This window comes from Lissotriton helveticus, chromosome 3_1, assembly GCF_964261635.1.
Source record: "Lissotriton helveticus chromosome 3_1, aLisHel1.1, whole genome shotgun sequence".
Taxonomy (NCBI): Eukaryota; Metazoa; Chordata; class Amphibia; order Caudata; family Salamandridae; genus Lissotriton; species Lissotriton helveticus.
Genome location: NC_136061.1, coordinates 1,047,943,930 through 1,047,967,166, shown reverse-complemented (window position 1 = coordinate 1,047,967,166; position 23,237 = coordinate 1,047,943,930). Strand labels below are relative to the sequence as shown.

Sequence of the window (23,237 nt, the reverse complement as noted above, 5' to 3'; positions counted from 1 at the left end):
GAAATGTGCTGGATTGCCTAACTGGATACACGCTAGTCATACCAAGAGAGTACCAGCTGCTGAGGAAGAAAATCCACAACTGATACCAGCAGTTGAGGATGCTGAAGGTTGTGCAGCTGAAGAGTCTAGAATAACCGACTCTGAAGTAGCTGATCAAGGACAACCAAGCACAAGTAGGGAGGACTGGATACCAGGGGTTGACGTATCTGATGTGAATATCAAAACAAGAAATAGAACCAGGTTAGAAAATCTAGAAACTAGAGAGGACCAGACAGGTATAGAAGAACAAGCTCAGGAAATTGAATTCAAGATTGTTGGAGACACTGAGCAGGAACAGATAAGGAAAGAAAAATATACTCAGACAGAGGTGAACCAAGTTATTCACATATCTGAGGAGAGACAGATAGGATTAGAAGAACACGTTCAGGCTGCAAACAAGCAAAGTACAGTAAGACCTGCGCAGAAACAGTTAGGAAAAGAAGAACAAGTTCAGGAAGAAGAAGAAAGGGTTGAAGTAAAACCTGAACAGGATCGGATAGAAGAAGAACACGTTCGGGTGCATGGTGCCACAAAAATAAGCCCTGAACCAAGACAGATAAAGAGGGACTCAGAAGACAAAGAAAATCAAATTGTGCCACAACTTAACAAAAATAAAAGAACTCTTGAGAGAGACAGCAAGGTAAAAGGGTTAGAAAAGGTGATAACTAGCCTAGATATGTCAAAAGATTATCATATCACCTAGAGACAATAGATGAAGAACCTGAACAAGTGAATGAAGTTACTAGTCGGTCAGGACAATCTATTGAGAACACAGGCGAAGAAGTCAAAGACTAAAAATACTGAATAATAAATTCAAAGGCCCTGAGTGGACCTATGTGATTCTTGAAGAACTTCAGAATTTAGATTTAAATGAAGAAAGTGACAAAGAATTAAATATAGAGCAGATTGACGAAGGAGAAGTGAGACCCCCTTGAACAAATTAAAGAAAATTTAAATTACAAAATAAAGTAAAAGAAAGAAGGGGAATCTTCTTAAAATGGCTAGAGAAAGAGTTGTTGAAAGACCGAAACGAAATTGCTTAAAGAAATGTTGTAGATTATGTATATGTAGCATTTTATTAGTGATTCTAGTTTGGTTATTTTTAATAACAGCAGTGCCTTATCCCCGTCGGCCAACGGACGTGAGCAGCACTGCAGAGGTAGTGTGCGCGATAGTCGTTGCCCGACGCAAGCAGCAAAGGGGTTAATGAGCGTAGAAAAGAAAAACAATACAGACATTAATGGAAAATCAGCTAACATGAAAGGGGATAAAGTATAATTAGAAGCATCCGATGATTCAGAAATACATCACACTGTAACAGATAATAGCACAGCTGTAAATGTATTCACCAAGTTATTGTTTCAGTATGTAGATACTATGGAAATTAGTGATTGTTATGTATGTATGAAATTACCTGCTTCATTAGCAGAAGGTGTTACTTATCACCATTTGGCGCTAACATATGGTATATTATGTAGTGGATTAAGAAGTCTGTTATGTAGAACTGGAAAAATACAATAGTATTATTCTAATTTAGATGTGATATTTCCAGAGGTTCATATTGGAAAGAATATGAATCCAGTGCTTAGTAATCAAGCTGCATAGTTTATGGGTGAATTTTTCCTAACACAAAAGACAATAAATATAGCAGAAGCTCATAAGAATAATTTGACTTGCTCATTAAAAGAAGAAGAGAAGATATTTTTTAATCTAGTAGAAGAAAGGAGACAGAATTTTCAGAAGAAGGCCACTGAATAGAAAAGTTATATTCCACCATGGGCTGAGAAAGAAGGGATTTATACACCTGGCAAAACTCATGCTGCAATGTCTCTAGATTTAGAAAAAAAAGGAAAGATCTGTCTCCGTAGATTAAAAACTGATTATAATAATGTATTCATTGGTTCCAGTGAAAGTGAACATAATTTCCTGATTCTTGGAGGTTGGGGACTAAAAGGGGGAACTGATCCAGTATTTCCTGGAATTTATTATGTATGTGGAAATAAAGCTTATGTTATGTTATGTTATGTTATAAATGTTTTTATATCGCGCTCTGCTACTACAAAGTATCCTGGCGCGAAGAGTGAGGTTATCCAGAAAAAATACGCATAGGAAAAAAATGATTATATGGTAATGTTAAACAAATGTGTTTTGAGCCCCTTCTTGAACATAGAGATTGTCGGAGACGCTCTAAGATGCAGCGGGAGAGCGTTCCAGGCCCTGGCAGTCTGAACAGAAATGGACTGACCGCCCAGTCTTGAATATTTAAATTTGGGCATGGTCTTATTTCAAGCTACCCGCAAGATGGTATGGGAGTTGCTATTTTGGAATAGTATTCCCTAAAGTTTATCATGTGAAAAAATCACTGGAAGCAATGTAAACAATAATAAACTAAAACGTAAAAAAAGAGCCAGTTTTTCTGAAATAGTAGGTGACATATTTAGTGCATTAATTCCTTCAGTGGGAGTAATTATGTATTCACAGAGAATTTGTCACTTATCAACAGTAGTTGATCATTTATCCACTGCCACTGCAGGAGGGTTTCTCATGATCAATACTGAAATAGTTGTAATGTGATCAATGGTTTTGCAAAATCGATTTGCCCTTGATATATTATTGGCAAAAGAGGGTGGGGTCTGTAAAATGCTGAAAGCGCTACATTGTTGCACTTATATTCTGGATAAAAGTGTAGAAATTGGAGGGTACATTAAAAATATTACAAAATTGGAAGAAGATTTGAAACCACTGGAAGTTGATAATGTATGGAATAAATTAACAAATAGTCTAACATCAATAGGGTCTTGGTTTGCTAACCTAGGAAAAGGAGTTGTAGCTCAAATAATACTACCTAAACTTGAAATAACAATAATAGCTCTAGTAAAAATGATATGGTGCAAATGTTGTAGAAGGAAAAGAAAGTACGAAGTAAATAAACAGAGAAAGGAAAGAAAATATGAAGAAATTAAACTTGAAGAATTAAAAGGAGAATTGTACGAGAAGATGAAGAACATGAAAGTAGAAATTGAAAAGACAAGGAAGGGATTTGAGATGTGCTGAAGTTTGCATTTGGTTGGGTAAAAGTAGTTTATGATGGCATAAATGCCATCAGAGAGGGGGATTTATGGAGAAAGGACTTGTTCAGAAGAGACTTGCTTGGACGCAATCCTCTCATATAACCCCGTAACAAAGTATTAATAATGTATTTTGATACTAATATGCACCACATTTCATATATTTTATAAATAGGGGAAGCTTGCCTATGTGTTCTACTAATGAGTAACCCCAAATGTGACTTAAAATGGCTGCTAACGCGGGAAAATCTATTGCGCATGCGTTAATTGCATGACGTCTTTACGCTTGGAGGAAAAATACTGCTTCTGTGCAAAAGCATCTAAAATGGCCGCTTTGAAACTCACATGCTAAGCATCTGCTTTGCTGAAACTAAAATCAGTTATATACTAAATGCTAATGCATGAAGAGTCTTTATAAGTAAACGGGAGTAGAGTAGAGATAGGTGGAACACAGTGAAATCATTTTATTTTGAAATTAATACTTTGTCTTCTGACCTCTCTATTAGTTCGTGTTTGGGCCTTTGAATGATGCTTAAGCCTGCACCCCACGTGATTCCTCACGGGTGCGCAACTCAGAAACAGTGATGTCAAAGCTTGAAACTCGTCCAAGGACGTTCTCGGTACATGCCCTGGGAACCAGCTGGACATTCTGAAGAATCAATGAACAACTGTAAATTGTATACAATGTTGTCGATAAAATTGAAATATGGGTGGGAAATAAAGCATGGGAGAACATATTAATGGGCGGGAACTTGAAACAATGAACTAAAGAAAATTATTAAAAACTTAGCATGGTGTGATGATTATCCCCTCAGCCTGTCCAATCAGAATTAGGAGTTTCATAGAGTTGAAACATTTAGGGGTGGTACATGCCATTAGGAAAGTATAATTGAGGTAGTTAGTTAGCACAGTTAGAGCAATTGCATCAAGAAAGGCTGAGAGACTGAGATGCTGTCCAAATGCTGATCGAATATTTGAAGAAGCAGACTTAGAATTCTAAAGTCAAATTATTAGAAGATCGGGGAAGAATCGAGGAGGAAGTTAGTGTCAGAGAGAGGTGAGACGCAGGAGTCTAATCCAGAGGAGGCCATCTATCCTGTCCTAAATCCGGTCCTGAAATCTCTATTCCCACTTAACCCATTAACTCTTGGCCAGAGGGGTCTGATCCCACACCATCCTAGGTAAATATATATCTCTGTGTATTGTGTCGACGTACTTCTCTCTCTCTATCCTCCTTTCCCTGAGGTACTGTCATTGTGATAGCTTTCAATGAAATAGAATACTACATTTTGGTAAAGATCTACTTCCTCGGAAAGATGGAGTTAACACTGTAATTCGTTTTGCTCATATGATAATTAGATAAACATTTAAAACTTACCCGAGTCTGTGGTTCTTTTAATAGGGTAAAAGATAAATGAACCTATGTCATATCATCAATTATTATTCAACTAAATAGATTCATTGACTTAAAGAAAGTTTTTATGATCAGTGAAGGATTAGGGAAATGATAGATAACTGATCTAAATTAAAGCTTTTATAAACCTTGACCCCCAGCGGTGTTAGCCAGCCTATATGTGTGGATGTGTATATGGGCCCATATTAATGTATGATGATAGATTTTCGCAGGTTGGTAGCCCGCTGGATCATCTCCCAGCTCATATCCTGGATCATTCAGTTGTAATAATAACTCTACAAGCTCCAGGACCCCAGCCTTACAAGAGATGGACGCTAAAGCGTGCCCTTCTCTTTGAAGGGGGAGTCGAAACAGCTTTGAAAAAAGCTGCAGCGGAATACTTCATTAATAATAAAGATACTGCATCCCCTGAAATAGTATGGGATTCCTTTAAGGCATATATATGTGGTGTCTTTTGCCTGCGCGAAAAGCAGAGAAGAAAGGGCAGAACTAATGAACATTGAGAAGGAAGCTGGGATCCTTGAGGAAGCCTTGCATTCCATAAGTGTGGGAGAGGAAAGGGAGAGGTTAGAAAGGAGGTTAGAAGAGGTCCAACTAAAATTTAAAATCAGGTTAGAGTTAAAGTGTAAGGCAAGATGGCAAGTAGCGAATGTGAAGGAATTTGAGTATAGAGAGAAAGCGGGAGCATTGCTGGCCTGGAAGGCCAGAGTAGAAAGAACCAGAAATGATATAAAGGAGCTGAGGGAGGATTCAGAGGAGGTGTTTGATAATTGGGATACTATGCAGCAACATGTAGTGGCACTTTTTTAACAGCTTTATAAGGAAGATATCGCTCCATACCCCCAAAAGCTTAGATGTTGGCATAGCACGCTTGGTCTCCCCGTAATGAATGAGGAAGGGGAAAAAAATATGGAAACACCAATTACACAGGAGGAGATCAGCGGGGCAATTAAACGAGCTAAGAATGGGAAGTCCGCTGGTTTAGATGCTGTCCCCTCACCAGTATATAAAATGGCAACAGAGGAAGTATTGCTTGAACAGGAAAGTCTGTTCAATATGGTATATATGGGGGAGACACAGGTTCCAGAATCATGGAGGGAGGCCTCCATAGTCCCAATACTGAAACCAGCTAAGGAACCAGCAAAAGCACAGTCGTATCAGCCGATATCCCTGCTGAATGCAGACTATAAGATCTTTGTCAGCATTTTTGCAGGGAGGTTGTCTAGAATTGCCCCTCAGCTTATACATGAAGATCAAAAGGGTTTTATCCCTGGGAGGCAGATGCACTAATTGACCGAGCAGCTGATAGGGTGTATCGACATAGCTACATCAAGGTCGGTCCCCTTGGCGGCTATCACACTGGACACCACCAAAGCTTTTGATCGTGTTTGCTGGGAGTATTTATGGACAGTGTTGGAGATCATGGGGTTTGGACCACATATTATAACTACACTAAAGGAATTATATCACTGCTCTACAGCTAGGATACTTCTTAATGGCGCTCTCACTAGGAGTTTTTTTATTCTGAGAGGGACGAGACAGGGGTGCCCAATCTCCCCTTTATTGTTTGATATATGTATTGAACCATTTGCCCAGATGCTTCGCCAGGATGAATAGGTTTTAGCTTTTTGTACAGGAGCATATGAAAAGGAAATCGTGCTATATGCGGACGACTTTATAATTTATACAGCAGAACCGACTGCAACAATTCCTAGGGTGGAATAACCTACTACCATCATTATATAGAAGAGTAAACGTAATCAAAACGGTGTTACTTCCTAAGTTGAAATTTCTTTTTAACTGCGTTCCCCTTACTTTTCCCAGAGGCCTGATCAATAAAATAAGGGTCAAATTGGGTAGCTTTGTTTGGGCAGCTAGGGCAGCACGTATGTCTTGGAAGAAATTGCGGCGTAACCTGGCAGAAAGTGGGCTAGCACTTCCGGACCTAAGACTTTACTGGATGCCATTTCAGTTCAAGAATTGCAGAGTTCTCTTAGGTGCACTGGGACCCATGGTGTGGGGTGGGTTGTTACAGGAGATGGTTAATGAGTGGGGAACAAAAGGGTTTCTTTATAAATTTGGGGCAAAAAACTCTTCAAAAAAGTCAGACTGAAGGCGCTTAAGGCAGCACTTATCCTTTGGATAGGAATAAGGAATACGGTGGGAATGTGGTACTTTTCGGACGGGGCACCAATTTGGGACTCACCAGGTATGCCAGAATGCCTGCAAGACCAATTAAGTACTCCACTAAGGAGGGCAGGAATTGAAATATGGGGGGATCTCATGGTGATGAAAGAGGTGGTGCCATGGGAAATTTTGATGGCAAAGATAGGGGGTCCCTCTCGAGGTTTAAATATTTGCAGTTGCTATCCTGGGGGGAGGCAAATAGGAAAGAGATCGGAGGATTTTGGGAGTTTGGAAAGAAATTACAGGACGAGGCCCCAAAAAGGAAGGAAGTCAGTGACTGGTATTGGACCTTGGTGTTCTTTGAAGAGAAGAAGAACAAATTACTTACCTTCGGTAACGCTTTTTCTGGTAGATACTATATCTGCCTGTGGATTCCTCACCTTGTGAATATCCCCTTGCGTCAGCAACATTCGGAAATTCTTTTGTAGCTTCGCGCCGACGTGGATCCGGACGTCACAGATGCACGGCATCGCACGCGACTCCGCTGACGTCACCGACGCCTATAATAGGCCCATGCCGGCGTGATGACATCAGTTCCGCCCTTTTTTCCGTGCCTTCGAAGCACACGGACGGACCGATGACAGTAGACATATACACAGTATACGCAGTATAGAAATCAAGGTAACACACACAGTGTGAAGCAAATGCAATAAAACATTTGAAATAGACAAATCCTTGACCATAAAATAATACATCATATAAACCACTGGCATAGAAGAGTGGACAACGGGGAGGCGGGTGGGTCAGTGAGGAATCCACAGGCAGATATAGTATCTACCAGAAAAAGCGTTACCGAAGGTAAGTAACTTGTTCTTCTGATAGATACATCTGCCGTGTGGATTCCTCACCTTGTGAATAGAGTCCCACAGCAGTCCCCACTCCCGGAGGAGGGTGTCCACTCTTCTAAACCAGGAAATCCTGAAGGACAGAGCGCGCAAAGTGACCCTCCCTCCTCACTTCGGAATCCAAGCAGTAATGCTTCGCGAAAGTGTGGAGGGAAGACTAAGTTGCCGCTCTACAAATATCCTCAACAGGCACACCCCTAGCCAATGCTGAGGTCGAAGACTTAGCTCTAGTTGAATGAGCCCTTATACCCTCTGGTGGGTCCTTACCGGCCAAAGAGTAGCAGATCTTAATGCAGAGGACGATCCATCTCGACAAAGTCCTCTTATGGACCGCTCTTCCTTTCTTGCAGCCAGCAAAGCCAACAAAGAGCTGGTCGTCCACTCGACAGTCTTTAGTCCTGTCCAAGTAAAAAGACACCGCCCTTTTGGGGTCAAGACGGTGTAATCTCTCCTCCTCCTTGGAAGGGTGAGGGGGAGGATAAAAAGTAGGAAGGGTAATGGATTGACCAAGGTGGAAAGGAGTCACCACCTTTGGCAGAAAAGCAGCCCTGGTCCTAAGAACCATTCGTTCAGCATGAATGGTAAGGAATGGGGGCTTGGAACTAAGAGCTTGAAGCTCACTTACCCTCCTTGCCGAGGTGATTGCAACGAGAAAAACCGTTTTGAAAGTCAAAAGCCTCATGTGACATTTGTGAAGAGGCTCAAAAGGAGCACCCATTAAAAATGTCAAAACTAGATTCAAATCCCACTGAGGCGGGGAGGAGCCAAGATGGCGACCGGACTGGAAGTGTAGGCTCCCGGCTCCTCAAGCCTCCGAGCCCCGCACGGACATCCTGTTCACGATCCTGAAATTGAACTGCAGCGGGGTGACGGTGAATATGCGCCGATATCGCTCGCGCAATCCCGTAGCCTCTGCCGGCCTTCTAACCAGAGATATCCGCAAGACTGATTTGCGGCCCCAGCGACCCTGAAGCCGCGACCTCGGCCGCGAAACATGGCCGGGTGTTAGCTTGTCAACAACGGCCAGCCGGGCCTGGGCGGAGTCGGTCCGCCGGACGCTGTGAATACCGAGGGGGCAAATTTATGGCAGGAGCTCTGGTTGCTACACGACGCGGCCGGATTGCATCCTCGAGGTGGGGGCTTGCTGGAAATACTGTCTGCCTGAGGAGCGCTGAGGGTGCGCTGTGTCCGCTCCGTCTTCGATTCTGCCCGGTGTTCATGGGACGCTCCCGAATTTGCTGCGAGCGCTGACTCGGAGTGGGGATGACCATCACTGTATACCGCTCCTTGGATGTGTGTTTTGCAGGCCCCTGAGAGTCGGATTGTTGTCTATCCGAGCCGGACTCGTCCCTGTCCTACCTTCACTCTCCCTACAAGATGGAACCGCGTAATGGCTGCCTGAACGAGATGCAGCGTATTAACCTGCCTCTCGCAACACACTGTGCTTGGGACTGCGAGTTACCGAGTAGTGCTGAGATGAGGGAAACACAGCCCACGTTATCTTGCGGTGATATTCTGGCTGCTCTCGATGACCTACAGTCCGTTTGGAAGGTTGGTTTTCAAGCGTTGGGGAAGAAGCTTGACGATATTACGCTCACACCGGGGCGACTGCGATCGGATGGCTCTCCGGTGCGTGAGGGCTGGCCCTTTACTGTTTTTGAGGGGCGTACTGTGGTTGCACATGGGTGCGGTGGAGACCGGAAGACCCTAGACTGTGTTGGTACTTATGAACAGATGTCCGTATCCCTCAACTATCCTGAAGGATTCCCTTCCCGGCAGGGGATGGTGGCCTCGTCTATCGTAACGCCGCTAATGGCCCAGACACTGTTTCAGCAACGGTTGGCTCCTGTGACTGCTTCCTTTTTCCTCGCCCTTGTATTCTTGCTATGGACTACGAGTCATGAGATGGACCTGGGGGTGCGGGTCGTCAGTGAAGATGACTCTGTCGGTGGTCGGCGACGTCCATTTTGTATTCCCATGTCGCTCTTCTACTATGTGTGGACACTCCGCTCTCCTAGATCGGCTGGGACGGGACTTATTCGGCGGGCATGCCTCGGGGGACTTATAAGATCAGGCCAGGGCTAGGTGGGTTTCTTTACCGATTGACATTTGTGTGGCTGGCGGAGGAGCGGTTTGGCGCGCTCCTGTGATACACTTCTTGGCGCGGTGCATGATGGTTCTCCCCATTTCTTATTGTATTACTCGATTATTGTTGCTTACTGTGGCTTTTGGGGTAGAGGATAAATACATGGCCGGGGAGACCGGGAGCCTGTGTGCATGATCGGCCCTCCTCCAGTTTGTTATATATAACTTTTCTTCCTTTCTCTTTTCTGTCTCTATATTTCGGGTACTTGTTTTTCGGGCGACAGGCACACTGTTAAGGGGGGGGTGGGCCGTAGCCTCTACATGCGTGCGGGGTGGGGGGTTAGGGGGAGGGGTTTTGTTTTGTCCTTTTTAGTTTCTATGGTCCTTTATTTCTTCTCTCTTCTTTTCTTAGTTCTTCTTCTCTTTTTCCTTCTTCTCTTGGGTCAGTATGGAGGCTGAGTGTTATGCCATTTGCCGTTTCTCTTTTTGGTGTCCACATTCACATTATTGAGATTGTCCTACGTATATGAGGTGGGTAATGCTAGGTACGAAATTTGATTGTATGCTTTTTATCCTGCCCAGTATAATCTTGTGCCGCTATCCCGATTATAATTCTTTTGCCTTGTCGACATCCTGCTGTGTACATTGCCCACTCTGTGTTTTTCGATGGACTGTATGGTCTCTGATCCTTCTCGTTTTATAATTTAGAAAATGAACCTTATTTACTCCTACACTCGGTGGTCCCATTCCCCTTACGTGAGATTTAGGATACTTGCTGTTTTTGTCCTTGGGGACTGCTGAGATTTCTTTCTTATGGTTGTCTTACGTGCAATGACTTGCTTTCGAGGCCGGCCAGATTGGTTGTGGGCCCGTAACTGTATACCATTGGTGCACAATAAAGGTTTTAAAAAAAAAAAAAAAAAAAAATCCCACTGAGGCACAATAAAAGGTGTAGGAGGGAACCTATTAGTGAGGCCCTTAAAAAACCTTAAAACAATGGGAGACTTAAAAAGAGAAGGCTGGTCAGGCAAACAGATAAAAGCTGACAGCGCAGAAAGATAACCCTTCACCGTGGCAACAGCAAGCCCCTGCTGAGCAAGAGAAAGGGCAAACTGGAGCACATCAGATAAATGGGACCTCAAAGGGTCTATAGATTTCTCCCTGCACCAAGCAACAAATTTAGACCACCTATAAGAATAGATGGACTTAGTGGAGTCACGCCTGGCTGACAAAATGACATCCACCACATCGTGAGGGAGAGAAAAAGAAATCAGGTTGCCCCGCTCAATCTCCAGGCATGAAGGTGTAAGGTCTGGAGGTGGGGGTGTAGAACCTGCCCCTCCATCTGAGAGAGGAGATCTGCCCTGTGAGGGAGACGGAGCGGCGGGTGAGAGGAGAGGTGGAGAAGGTCTGAATACCACACCCTTCTTGGCCAATCCGGGTGCGCTCAATATGACTTGGGCCCGGTCTTGGCGAATCTTCCTCTGAACCCGAGGAATCAAGACTATGGGAGGAAACGCGTAAAGGAGTTGATTTCCCCAACTCAACTGAAACGCGTCCCCCAAGGCTCCTTGCAACGGATACTGGAGACTGCAGAATGACAGGCAGTGAGCATTCTCGCGAGTGGCGAACAGGTCCACCCGAGGAGTCCCCCACATCCGAAAGATGTCGTGAACTACCTCTGGGTGAAGCCTCCACTCGTGATCGGCAGAGAACTGCCGACTGAGACTGTCTGCACGAACGTTCAGAACTCCGGCCAGATGACTTGCCATCAGACAAATCCGATGGTCCTGAACCCAGGACCAGAGGCGCAGAGCCTCCCTGCAGAGACACTGCGACCCCACTCCTCCCTGCTTGTTGACGTACCACATCGCGGTCGTGTTGTCCGTCAGGACCTGGACTGACTGACCGCGAAGGGAAGGGAGGAAGGCCTTGAGCGCCAAACGTATCGCCCGCAATTCTAGAAGGTTGATGTGAAGCAACCTTTCCTCTGGAGGTCAAAGACCTTTGACCTCCAGATCCCCCAGATGAGCACCCCACCCTAGGGTGGATGCATCCGATATCACTGTGGCCACCGATGGAGGCAGTTGGAAAGGCTTCCCTTGAGACAGATTGCCTTCCACGCTCCACCAAGATAGATCCGCCGCAGTTTCTCTGGAGATCTTCACTGACTCCCTGAGATCTCCGTTGTGTTGATATCACTGCCTGCGGAGGCACCACTGGAGTGCCCTCATGTGCCAGCGTGCATGGTTGACCAACAGAATGCATGAAGCCATCAGACCGAGCAGGCGAAGAACCTTCAGGACTGGAACGACCGCTCCATTGAAAAATAAAGGAATCATCTCCTGTATGTCGCGAATCCTTTGAGCAGGAGGGAATGCGCGACACACAGTAGTGTCCAGTACCACACCTATGAACAGGTTGCGCTGTGAGGGCACCAGGTGAGACTTGGGTACATTTATCGAAAAACCCAACCTGTGCAACAACAGAGTTGTCTCTTGCAGATGATGGAGCACCTTCTCCGGCGACTCCGCTTTGATCAGCCAGTCGTCTAGATACGGAAACACATGAATCTCCGATCTCCTGAGATGAGCTGCCACCACTGCCATCACCTTGGTGAAGACTCGAGGTGCAGTAGTAAGACCAAACGGAAGGACCACAAACTGGTAGTGCTGTGACCCAACCGTGAAACGGAGATACTTTCTGTGCGACTCCAAGATGGGAACATGAAAATACGCATCCTGCAAGTCGATAGACACCATCCAGTCTTCTTCCAGCAGCACTTGAAGAACCTGTGCAAGAGTGAGCATTTTGAACTTTTCCTGCCTCAGGTAAAGGTTCAAAATCCTGAGGTCCAGGATTGGCCGAAGCCTGCCATCTTTCTTGGGGATCAGGAAATACCGGGAGTAGCACCCCTGACCCCTTTCCTGCTCTGGAACCACCTCTATCGCACCTTTTCGGAACAGTGCCAGGACTTCTTCCTGCAGGAGAAGCAGGTGGTCTTCCCAACAATAACCCTGGCAAGGAAGGTAATTGAGAGGGAATTCCTGGAAAGGAAGTGCATACCCATTCTCTACAAGATTGAGAACCCAAAGATCCGATGTTATTAATTCCCAATCTTGTAGAAAATGTGTAAGCCGACCCCCCACTGGGCCCACATGATCCGGAATGGCGGATCTAGGGCTGCTTTGCTGCGTTGGCAGGGGGTTGGGAAGGAGAGGAGGAGGAGGAGGAGGAAGCTTGACGACCTCTAGGGCGGGATCTTTGTCTGCCCCTGTACGACTTGTACAGTGTATTCTGCTGCTGCTGAGGCTGCTGCTGGGATGATCTGTAAGACCGAAAGGAAGATCGACCAAATCCCCTGAAACGTCTTCCGGTAGTACCCCTGGACTGAAGACCCAAAGATTTTGCAGTGGCCCTACTGTCCTTAAAACGCTCCAAGGCAGTATCAGCCTTCTTACCAAACAACCCTGATCCATCAAAAGGCAAGTCCATCAAGGCAGATTGGACGTCTGCAGAGAATTCTGAAGATTTGAGCCAGGCAGCCTTCCTAGTGGCCACGGAGGAACCCATGACCCTTGCCACTGAATCATCAGTGTCCAGACCACTCTGAATGACCTGTCTCGCAGCTGCTTGAGTGTCCAATACCACTTCCTGAAAATCCTTCCTGTCATCCTCAGGGACTTTCGGAATCAACTGCTTGACAGAATCCATCAAAGCATGGATATACCTTCCCATCAGACACGTAGCATTGGTTGACTTTAATGCCATACTGGCTGATGAGAAAACCTTCTTGGCACTTTGGTCTTGATTCCTGGATTCCTTATCTCCAGGAACTTGCGGAAAAGCACCAGCAGATTTCTTTGAGCAAGCAGCCTGTATCACCAAACTCTCAGGAAGAGGATGTGAAGATAAAAATGCAGGGTCCTCTGGTGCAGCTCTATATCTCCTGGCCACAGTTCTAGAAACTGCAGGAGCAGATAAGGGTTTCTTCCAGACCTCATAAATAGGCTCAGACAAGGCCTCGTTGAAGGGCAACATAGGTTCAATGATAGATGAGGGTGAATGAAGCACCTCAGTCAAAATATTAGGCTTATAATCAGCCGTGGGCAGAGTAATATTCAATAGACTCGCTGCTTTCTTAATGACAGTGTGATAAGGTATCACATCCTTTGATGGAACATTTGACACAGAAGCCAATTCCCATTCAGGTGATAGTTCAAGCCCACTGGCTTCACACAAATCCTCAAACGGATCCTCAGAATCCTGCAACTCTCCTTCTTCAGTATCTGAATACCCATATTTTTCTTCTTCCAGAAGTCTCTGGGCCTTTCTCCGAGATCTTTCCTTCACCACCGAAGGCAATGGATCCGGAATCGACTCCGACGGGGTCGGTGCCGGCGTCGAACCTGAAGTCGGACGGGGTCTATCCATACGAGGTCGGGCAGAATCCTGCCTCGGAGTCGCAGGTATCGGCGTTGATGGCACCGGCGTCGTGCGCTTCGGCGTCGACGACACCGGCGGTGTCGGAAAATGCCAATGCGGTGGTAGAGCCGGCATAAAAGGCATGAAGGGTGCAGGGGGGTAAGCCTGAGGAACACCTAAGTTAAAGGCCATAGGACCCGTGGGACCAACAGGTACACCAGACGGGAACATTGCCCTGGAATAGACACCAAACATGGCGTTCAGGAACTGAGAAGGATCCTGACCTGGAGTCGGAAACTCAGGATATGGACCTCGTGGCTGCTCCTGAGGAGGTGGAGTCGATACGACGTCGACCTCTTCATCGGGTGCGGGAACTGGAGTCGACGAACCCTCAGGTACTGGAACTTCAGCTCCACCAGCCCCTTGCTCCTCACCTTCATCCTCCTGACCAGAAGGATTGGATGGACACGGAGAATGGACCTGTTTCTGAGAATCGGGTGAACCCGGATGCGAAGCCTCATCATGTTCCGATTCTGAAATCTCCACTTCTTTACTCAGAAGCTTGACCTGGGACTTCGGTCTTGAAATAGAGTCCTTCCCAGAATGATGACGTGACTCATGGCTCTTCTTCTTGTGTTTCTTCCTCGAAGACTTCGAAGCGTGAGTCGAAGACGACTCCGAGTGCGACCTCGAACGAGACCTCGATCTCGACCTCGACCTCGACCGGCGAGATCGAGACTTCGAAGATTTCTTAACCTTCTTACTTTTAAGCTTTGCCACGAGGAGTTTCGCCTCTCTCTCTCTCAAAGCTTTCGGTGTCATCTTCTTGCAGCAAAGACAGTCCTCGACATCATGGTCGGAGCTTAAACACCAGACACAGCATTCGTGAGGATCGGTGATAGACATAGTCTTGCCACACTCGCCACAAGCTTTAAACCCAGTCTTCTTCGACGACATCTCGAAAAGTATGAAGATAGACACAATACAATGAAAATAGTAACAAAGTTACTGTAAGCTACAGTACGATCCCTGAAAACCGTTAGCGTTGGTGACGCGGAAAAAAGGGAACTGATCTCATCACGCCGGCGTGGGCCTATTATAGGCGTCGGTGATGTCAGCGGAGTCGCGTGCGATGCCGTGCCTCTGTGACGTCCGGATCCACGTCGGCGCGAAGCTACAAAAGAATTTCCGAATGTTGCTGACGCAAGGGGATATTCACAAGGTGAGGAATCCACACGGCAGATGTATCTATCAGAAGTTGAAAGCACCACATGAGATCTGGGATGGTGCTATTCAGTTGACAGAGCCACAGAGAATGTGGCAGCTTTCCTTTAAACTGTAGTATAAGGTGGTCAATCCAGCAAATCTAACAAGCATTGGAAATGCAATAGGGCTCGCATTAGGAAAGTTTAAGCTATTGGTCTTATAAATTAAATTTTTTTTATTTATGTGTTATTTTTGAAAATAGCTAAATTAATAGCTTTGTCATTTACAATGCCAATAGTTATACCTTTTGCAAATGTGACACCTATCGCATTTGTAATGCAATATGTGTTGCATTTACGTGACTTAGATGTATTGATATTACAAATAACAATGGCTTTTAAGCTTTTAATTTTTTTTTTTTTTCAGAACAAATTTTATTAGTGTTATGGCAGTTGACAGAATACAAAAGAAACACTGCTTCCAAGATTGCAGAAAGACAGTGAGCATAAAGGAGCAACAGCGTTCAAGAAATTCAGTCAACATTGTCCAACACCCCCCTCCCCGCATCCCCACCCGGGTCCCACCCCCCTCCCTGCACGGTGTTCATACTGTCCAGAAACAGGAGCCAAAGCAGCATGGTAGCGACAGGCGGTCAGTTCACAAGGGAGTAGTATAGACACAATCCATATCAGAGGCTTGTGGCGCCGGGGGGTCCAGCAATAGGCCTCTATAATCAGCCCATTTCTTCCAGATCCTATAGTGTTTCTTGGGGCAGCCCCTGGCCTCAAAGATCGGGCGTTCCAATCCCATGCTAAAGTCCATGCCCCGCTTCCACACCCCCACTAACGGAGCCTTGGGGGCTTTCCAGGCTTGAGCTATATCCCGTTTGGCTATTGTAAGACCCAGAAGGAGCAAGTGCCGTTTATACAAATTACCCCCAACATTTTCCATAACGTGGAGCAGGCCCAGCTGTGGCGTGCGAGGGAGCTCCCATGCCAACACCTCCTCCAAGCATTCCCACACACCGGTCCAAAACCTCTGCAGCCGTGCACATCCCCATACTGTATGTAAGAAGGAGCCAACCTCACTGCCACACCTCAAACAATCCGGGGAGGCTATCAGCCCCGCCTTCCACAATCGTTCCCTCGTGAAGTATGCCCTGTGCAGGTATTTAAATTGAATAAAGCGCAGGCGCACCGCTATCGCTGCTCCCCTAGGGGCCTCCAGGGCTTCTCTCCAGTCCTCTTCCTCCAAGTCTCCCAGATCGCCCTCCCAGACCGCCCGCAACTTATCAAGAGAGGGGGAGCAATGCGTAACTAATGTTTGATATATGGTTGAGATTTTTTTCGATTCCAATTCCCCCATAAAGACTTTTGCTTCTAGGGGACTAAACTCCGGCAAGGACGACAAGTCCGCCAGTGTAGGGGTCAGGGCGTGGCGGAGCTGTAGGTACCTGAAGAATTGGGACCGGTGCATATCGAATTCATCCTGCAACATCTGGAACGATTTGAGGACTGTGCCCTTCAGGACGTGGCCCAGCGCCGAAATGCCTATGGCATCCCAGCCCTCAAAGCCCCGGAGCGCAGCCAGGCCAGGTAACCTCCCATTATGCCATAGAGGAGTCTCGCCCGTGAGCGTGTTCCACCATCCCATGCGGCGAAGCGCATCGCGCCACACTTTGAAGATTACTTGTGTGACCCTCGGAAGTCTCTTCCGGATAGTCGCCGAGTATAAAATAGTATGGAGCGTGTGTGGGTCCATCATATACCTCTCTAAGGCATAGGTCGGGTCATTGCGATCCCCGTACCACCATTCGTTAAGAACAAGTAGGTGCGATGCTTGATAGTAGGACTGGACATCAGATGTGGCCAGTCCCCCACAGTAGGTCGACAAGAAGCAGGTGCGGAGCGCCACTCTTATCGTTCCACCGGCCCATAGGAACCGACCTAGGGCCGAGTTCACCTGACGAAACCACTGCTGTGGAACTGGGTACGGGTAGTTCTGCAATTGGTACAAAATTCGGGGTAGGGCCACCATCTTAAAAATGGCCGAACGGCCATAGACATTCAGGGGCATCCTGGACCACATCAGCATATCCGAGCGGATCCTGTCCCAAACAGGCACCACATTACGGGACCATGACACTCCCTGCACATCAGTCAGAAAGACACCAAGATATTTAAGGCCTCCCGCCGCCTCCTGAAGGACCGAGGCCCAGGGACCCACAGTCCCCCTGTCGCCCAGGACCCACAACTTCGACTTCTGCGGATTGAGCCGGAGGCCCGACACTTCACCGAAAACGCGCATTACTTCAAGGACCCTCGGCCCCGATTTATTGAGGTCCGTAAGGAAGAACAGGACGTCGTCCGCATATAGCGCAATCCTGTCAGTCGGGCCCCCTACCCACTCCACACCATGCAACTGAGCATCCATCCTCACCCAGGCCGCAAGCGGTTCCATCGCCAGGGCGAATAGGTAAGGCGAGAGAGGGCATCCCTGTCGGGTGCCACGGCCGATGAGGAATGTGTCAGAGGTAGCTCCCGCTATTCTGACCGTCGCCAAGCTTTTAATTTTTTAAAAATAATTAATACTTAACCCCATGCGCGCTACACATTTTCCCGCTGTGCGCTGACTTTTTTAAAATCCCGCGGTTCATGACGAGCTCAGCTCGTCATGAGCGTACGACAGGCGTAACTCATGACGAGCTGAGCTCATCATGAGCGTCGAAGGGGTTAAATAAAAGTTATTGTAATTTATAATGGCAATAGCTTAAACTTTTGTAAATAACTTTTGTGAATGTTATGTTCAGTGCATAATATTGTGACGAAAATCCAATAACAGAAGTGAAATAGTAACATCTTTTTGTGACATTTGTAATAAAGCTTGAAACATTGAGAGAACATATTTGAACCAGCTGTTGTTGAATGGTTGCACAGATTGATGGTGTGGTGGCGCGGAGTGATGTTGTGGTGGCGACGAGTGATGCTGTGGCGTTCAGTGATGCTGTGGTAGCGCATAGTGATGTTGAGGTGCCCCTGAGTGATGCTGTTGTGATGCGATAGATAGTGAGGGCGATAGATAGAGGGAGAGCGATCGATAGATAGAGGGAGAGCGATAGATAGATAGAGGGAGGGCGATAGATAGATAGATAGATAGATAGATAGATAAATAGATAGAGTGAGGGCGATAGCTAGACATATAGAGTGAGGGCGATAGCTAGACAGATAGATAGAGTGAGGGCGATAGATAGATAGAGGGAGGGCAATAGATAGATGGAGGGAGGGCAATAGATAGAGTGAGTGCGATATAGACAGATAAGGTGAGGGCGATAGATAGACAGATAGAGTGAGGGCGATAGATAGAGTGGGTGTCACTTTTCTGAACTTCACTTGAACCCCACTAGTGCATGACTGGAACGCAGGAAAGACCCTGTATTTAGCTGGTGGAATAGAAACATGCGTCAGTATGCCTTACAGTGTGGTGACACCACTTCTATCCCACCTGCCCACCCTCTTATCTACTCTTTAAACCCATTGACTCAAGAGAAGGAAAGAAAGAGAGAAAGGGAAAGAAAGAAAGGGAAAGGGAAAGAAAGAGAGAAAGGGAAAGGAAAAAAGAGAGAAGGAAAGGGAAATAAAGATAGAGAAAGAGAAAGAAAGAGAAAGAAATAAAAAGAAAGACATGGGGAAAGAGAAACTAAGAAAGAGAGAAAGAAAGAGAAAGACGAGAGAAAGTAAGAAAGAAATAGGGGAAAGAGAGAAACAAAGAGAGAAAGAGAGGAAGAAAGAAAGAGAAAGAGAAAGAAAGAAGGGAAAGAAAGAGAAAGAGAAAGGGAGAGAAAGAGAGAAAGAGAGAAAGAAAGAAAGAAAGAAAAAGAAAGAAAAACAGAGAGAAAGGGAAAGAAAGAAAGAAACAAACAAACAAATAGAAAGAAAGAAAAAGAAAGAAAGGAAGGGAAGGAAGGAAATGTAAGGAAGAAAGAAAAAGGAAGACAGAAAGGAAGAAAGAAAGAAAGAAAGAAAGACATTGGTGTGGTAGCTAGTATGTGCTGAGTGACCGTGAACTTAGATGTCTGGTAAAACAGACACCCACGTGGGCAGCTGGGCCGACCTGGTTTCTGTACACAGAGCTCAGAGCAACAGCCTCAGCAGACTCCAGGTTTCACTGAGGGCATTTCAAAGTGCCAGACTGCATTTTAACTCGGGCTGACGTCATTTCAATTGAAAGGCAGACATTCGGGGAGGAGCTCGTCTCCTCGCTCTACGAATTACTAATTGACTCTACCAACAAGTCGAAACAAGCAAAAGAAGACCTCAAACACACTTACAGTCACATATCACATCCTAAACAAAAACACGAACACACACACCAACGGAGGTCACCACAGATACCTGAAAAGCAAGCATTGGCTGTGCAAACACATATGTTAAAACACATCTAACAACAGGAACTGCATCTGCCATAATGATTTGCGGTATGTAATGCTGACCTGCAGTGTGCCCCCGCACCTCCTACCCTTTTGAAAATTGGACCAATTTGCCCAAAAACAATGACGTTCAAAAGAAAGGCCTGAACTGGGACCCGGAGTGGCAGGGGCCCGGAATAGCTGCTGCCGTGATGCCATCTAAGAAGGAAAGCAGCTCCCAGGGTTGCCAGGTTGGGCTATTTCCCACACAGATGGGTGCCATTTTTCCCATTTGTGCGAGAGAAAAAAACACCTCGCAAGGGAGAGATGTTTGGGCTGGGTTGTGCTCCGTGTGAGTGTTGTTTGGTGCCTTATGAATGTCTGATTGTATGGTGCACTCTCTCCTGAGGATAGCCAATTGCTGCTATGCACATTGGGAGTGCCTACCGTAGGCAGGCTGTAGCCCCCCTCTCCCATCCCACGCTCTGAGGCAGTAGCAGGCTAACACGGGCACACACACAGTCATGACAGAAGGAGTTACATTAAGGCGCGATGGCAATCTGTGCGCCTAAATGTTACTACTTGTGTCACTGGGGACAGCATCCTCCGGTGGTGTTCGGTCGCGAGGCTGTCATTCTAATTCAGCTGCCAATGATGGCCCCGTTTGTAGGGAATTGCCCCTCATGCCCAGTGTGTGCACGTGCTCCAGTGAGCGCGGTGAATGGTGCTAAAACGAGAGTCAAGCCTGGCTGCGACTGGGACTGAAAGAGAAAGTCTCCTCTTCTGCGCTTTCATGTCACACGTCTGGCCTGATGCCCAGCCTGAGAAGAAAGATTACTTATAATGACAAAATAAATCTGTTGGTTAATGTACCCAATGCAGACATCTATGTTTTGTCTAATCAAAGGTTTGACTCATTATAACGTAGCACAGAGGGTTATTGTGCCTGCTGCAAAGCACACTTCTTTTGTTGCTTCAAGTTTTTAAGTTACAGTCCTTGTAACATTACTCCGGAAAGTTCATAAATCACCCAGTGCAGTGAATACAAGATTCCCACAAGGCACGGAAATTCCTCACGGTGCTGTGCGTGTAACCTGACCCACGAGGAGAGGACTGCAACTGCCAGCCTGCACGCCCCTGCAAGCAAAAGGCTGTGGGAGTGACCATTTGGTAACAAGCTACAATAAAACAAGACGGAGGGCATTGCTGTGGGGGGGGGGAGAACGGCGATGAGGGAGAGACACAGCCAAGCGGACGTAAATAATTAAGTGGGTGAGAAATGCGCTGGGAGGGCTGCCTTTGAAGTGGTAATGCGAGGCAGGCAGGCAGGCGGCTGGTGGCATTGTGCACGCGCTTTTTAGGGCTTGCGCTTGCGCAATGACCTAAAAAGCACATGCACTTCAAGGAATCGCCAGTGGAATCGCCAGTGGTGGTTAAACTCTGGATAGGCCGCAATAGAGCTTCGCCAGCTATGCGCAGAAGCGCATCAGCAGGCGAGCCCTAAAAAGGAATCACTTTTTCACAGTTAATAGGTTATATTGGACACCATATAAATTGGCAAAATTCATAACAGCTGTTGCCCCAAGATGTCACAGATAGGGTATGTTGAGTGCGGATGATCTGCACATGATTTTTAAATGCCCCCTGCTACAGGACTATTGGTCTTCAGTGGAGAAGGCAGTAAATGAAATCCTCTGCACCTATATAAAAATAAGGCTAACATTGATTACATTAGGGCTGGAGGATCAGCCGATCTCGCCCCATCGCTGCATAGGTGGGCCCTACTCTTTTATCTGATTCTTCTCGCTAGGAGAGAAATTTGCAAAAAATGGACAGACGCTGTACCACCCCAATGGTTTGACTGGCTCCCGGCGGTCAAAACTATTTACTATTTGCAAAATGGACATAGGACTAAAGACCAGTATATATTCTAAGATCTGGGAGGACTTTTTGAATTGGAATGGTACAATAAGAACTTAACCTCATGAGTCCTATGATTACACCTGTGTGCAACTAGAAACCAGGTCACTGGATGGGCTGGTATGCAGGACTATTGTGATACTGCAAATAGCATGGGGCGGTACAGGTCGGTTGTCAGGCTGCAATTTGCAAACAATGGTGGTATGAGGACACAAAAAAAAGTTCTCTTGTTTTTCCAAGTAAAATTTACCATCGCAATTCGGTGGTCTGCAATGGACTTCAGGTCCGCTTTTAACTTTTCTTCTTTTTCTCTGAATTCTCGTTGTGCCTTTTCTTCGAGAAGTGCAATAGCGTTTGCAATACTGGTATCTTCAGTGTCCAGTTTTTCCTTCATCTGAGCGGATAGGAGTGCACCGATATTGTCCCTATTGTTTTGCATATCCCTGCAACAAAGTGCAATTTGGGTTACATACCCTTCGGAGATAAACACATTGCTTATATTTCAAATACATTCACGGACTGAAATACACAGCATTCTCACTTAATTAGTTTACAGAAAAGATATGGTCACGAATACTATAATACCCTTTTCTTTCCTTCCAATCTTTTTTTGAAGATAATTGAAGTGTTGAATGAGTTTTTTTTACCTCAGCTTCACCTGCATATATAGAAATATTCCATGGCAGAGGTAGGTCTTTACCATTTAAATGGAACGGTTTCCCAGGTGGTGATAGCAACTCTATAGTTACAGGTAATTTCCATAAGGAAATATCTGGCACCGCTACAGGAAAAACTGCCAGATCGATTTTAACCAACGTTAGGTAAGTTATGGTGGCCTTGACAAATCAGCCGCCATTTTAGATGTTAGATTTGCTATGACAGACAATCAAAGATAGAAACATTAAGTTCTCAGTGTATGAGGATTGCCCCTCCTCCCCCCCGGTCCAATTTGGATTTGAGGACCTGGGCAGGATCAACAGGTCTGGCTGGCTGCAATGGAAAACATTTAATGCAAGGGTCATTGTAACCAGCATCCTAAATCAAGAATTGTGAAAAACAATATGTCTCGCCAATGTGAGAGCTATTGGCTTTGTCAATGTCTTTTAGCCATGTTGTACTGCTGCATGGCTGCTGTTCAGCATGGTTAAATGTTAGCTCACAGTAGAGTGGTGCAGAATAGAGTGGAGTGAGCGGCGTAGAGTGGAGTGGCATAGAGTGGAGTGGCGTAGAGTGAAGTGGTGTAGAGTGCAATGGAGTGGCGTGGAGTAGAGTGGCGCAAAGTGGAGTAGAAAAGAATTGACTAGTGTAGGGTAGAGTGGCTTAGAGTGCAGTGGAGTGGCAGTGTGTGGAGCGGCATAGAATGGTGTAGAGTGGAGTGGCGTAGAGTGGAATGGAGTGGCGTAGAGTAAGGTGGGATGGTCTCGAGCAGAATGGCATAGAGTGGAGTGGTGTAGAGTGGTGTAGGCTAGCATGGTGTGGTGTTCGGTAGTCCAGTTTGGGTGCAGGTAAATAAAGCTCCAATAAAGACGGTAGATAGGGTGAAAGCATCATTAATAAGTATCCGTATGCCTGTGCTAAAATTAGGAAAGCACATTGCACATCCAGGAATACTGAAACACTCATACAATAAAAACAATTGTGCA

At 46.1% G+C, this 23,237-nt stretch overlaps 1 protein-coding gene across 1 annotated transcript in view; it reads right to left on the bottom strand.

Moving 5' to 3' along the window:
* The window catches only part of CFAP210 (cilia and flagella associated protein 210), a 212,544-nt gene that overhangs the window by 43,551 nt on the left and 145,756 nt on the right, over positions 1 to 23,237 (bottom strand). Inside the window, exon 7 of the mRNA XM_078681606.1 lies at positions 21,845 to 22,037. Within this exon, the coding sequence (XP_078537732.1) occupies positions 21,845 to 22,037 (193 nt within the window). The remainder of the gene's footprint in view (positions 1 to 21,844; positions 22,038 to 23,237) is intronic.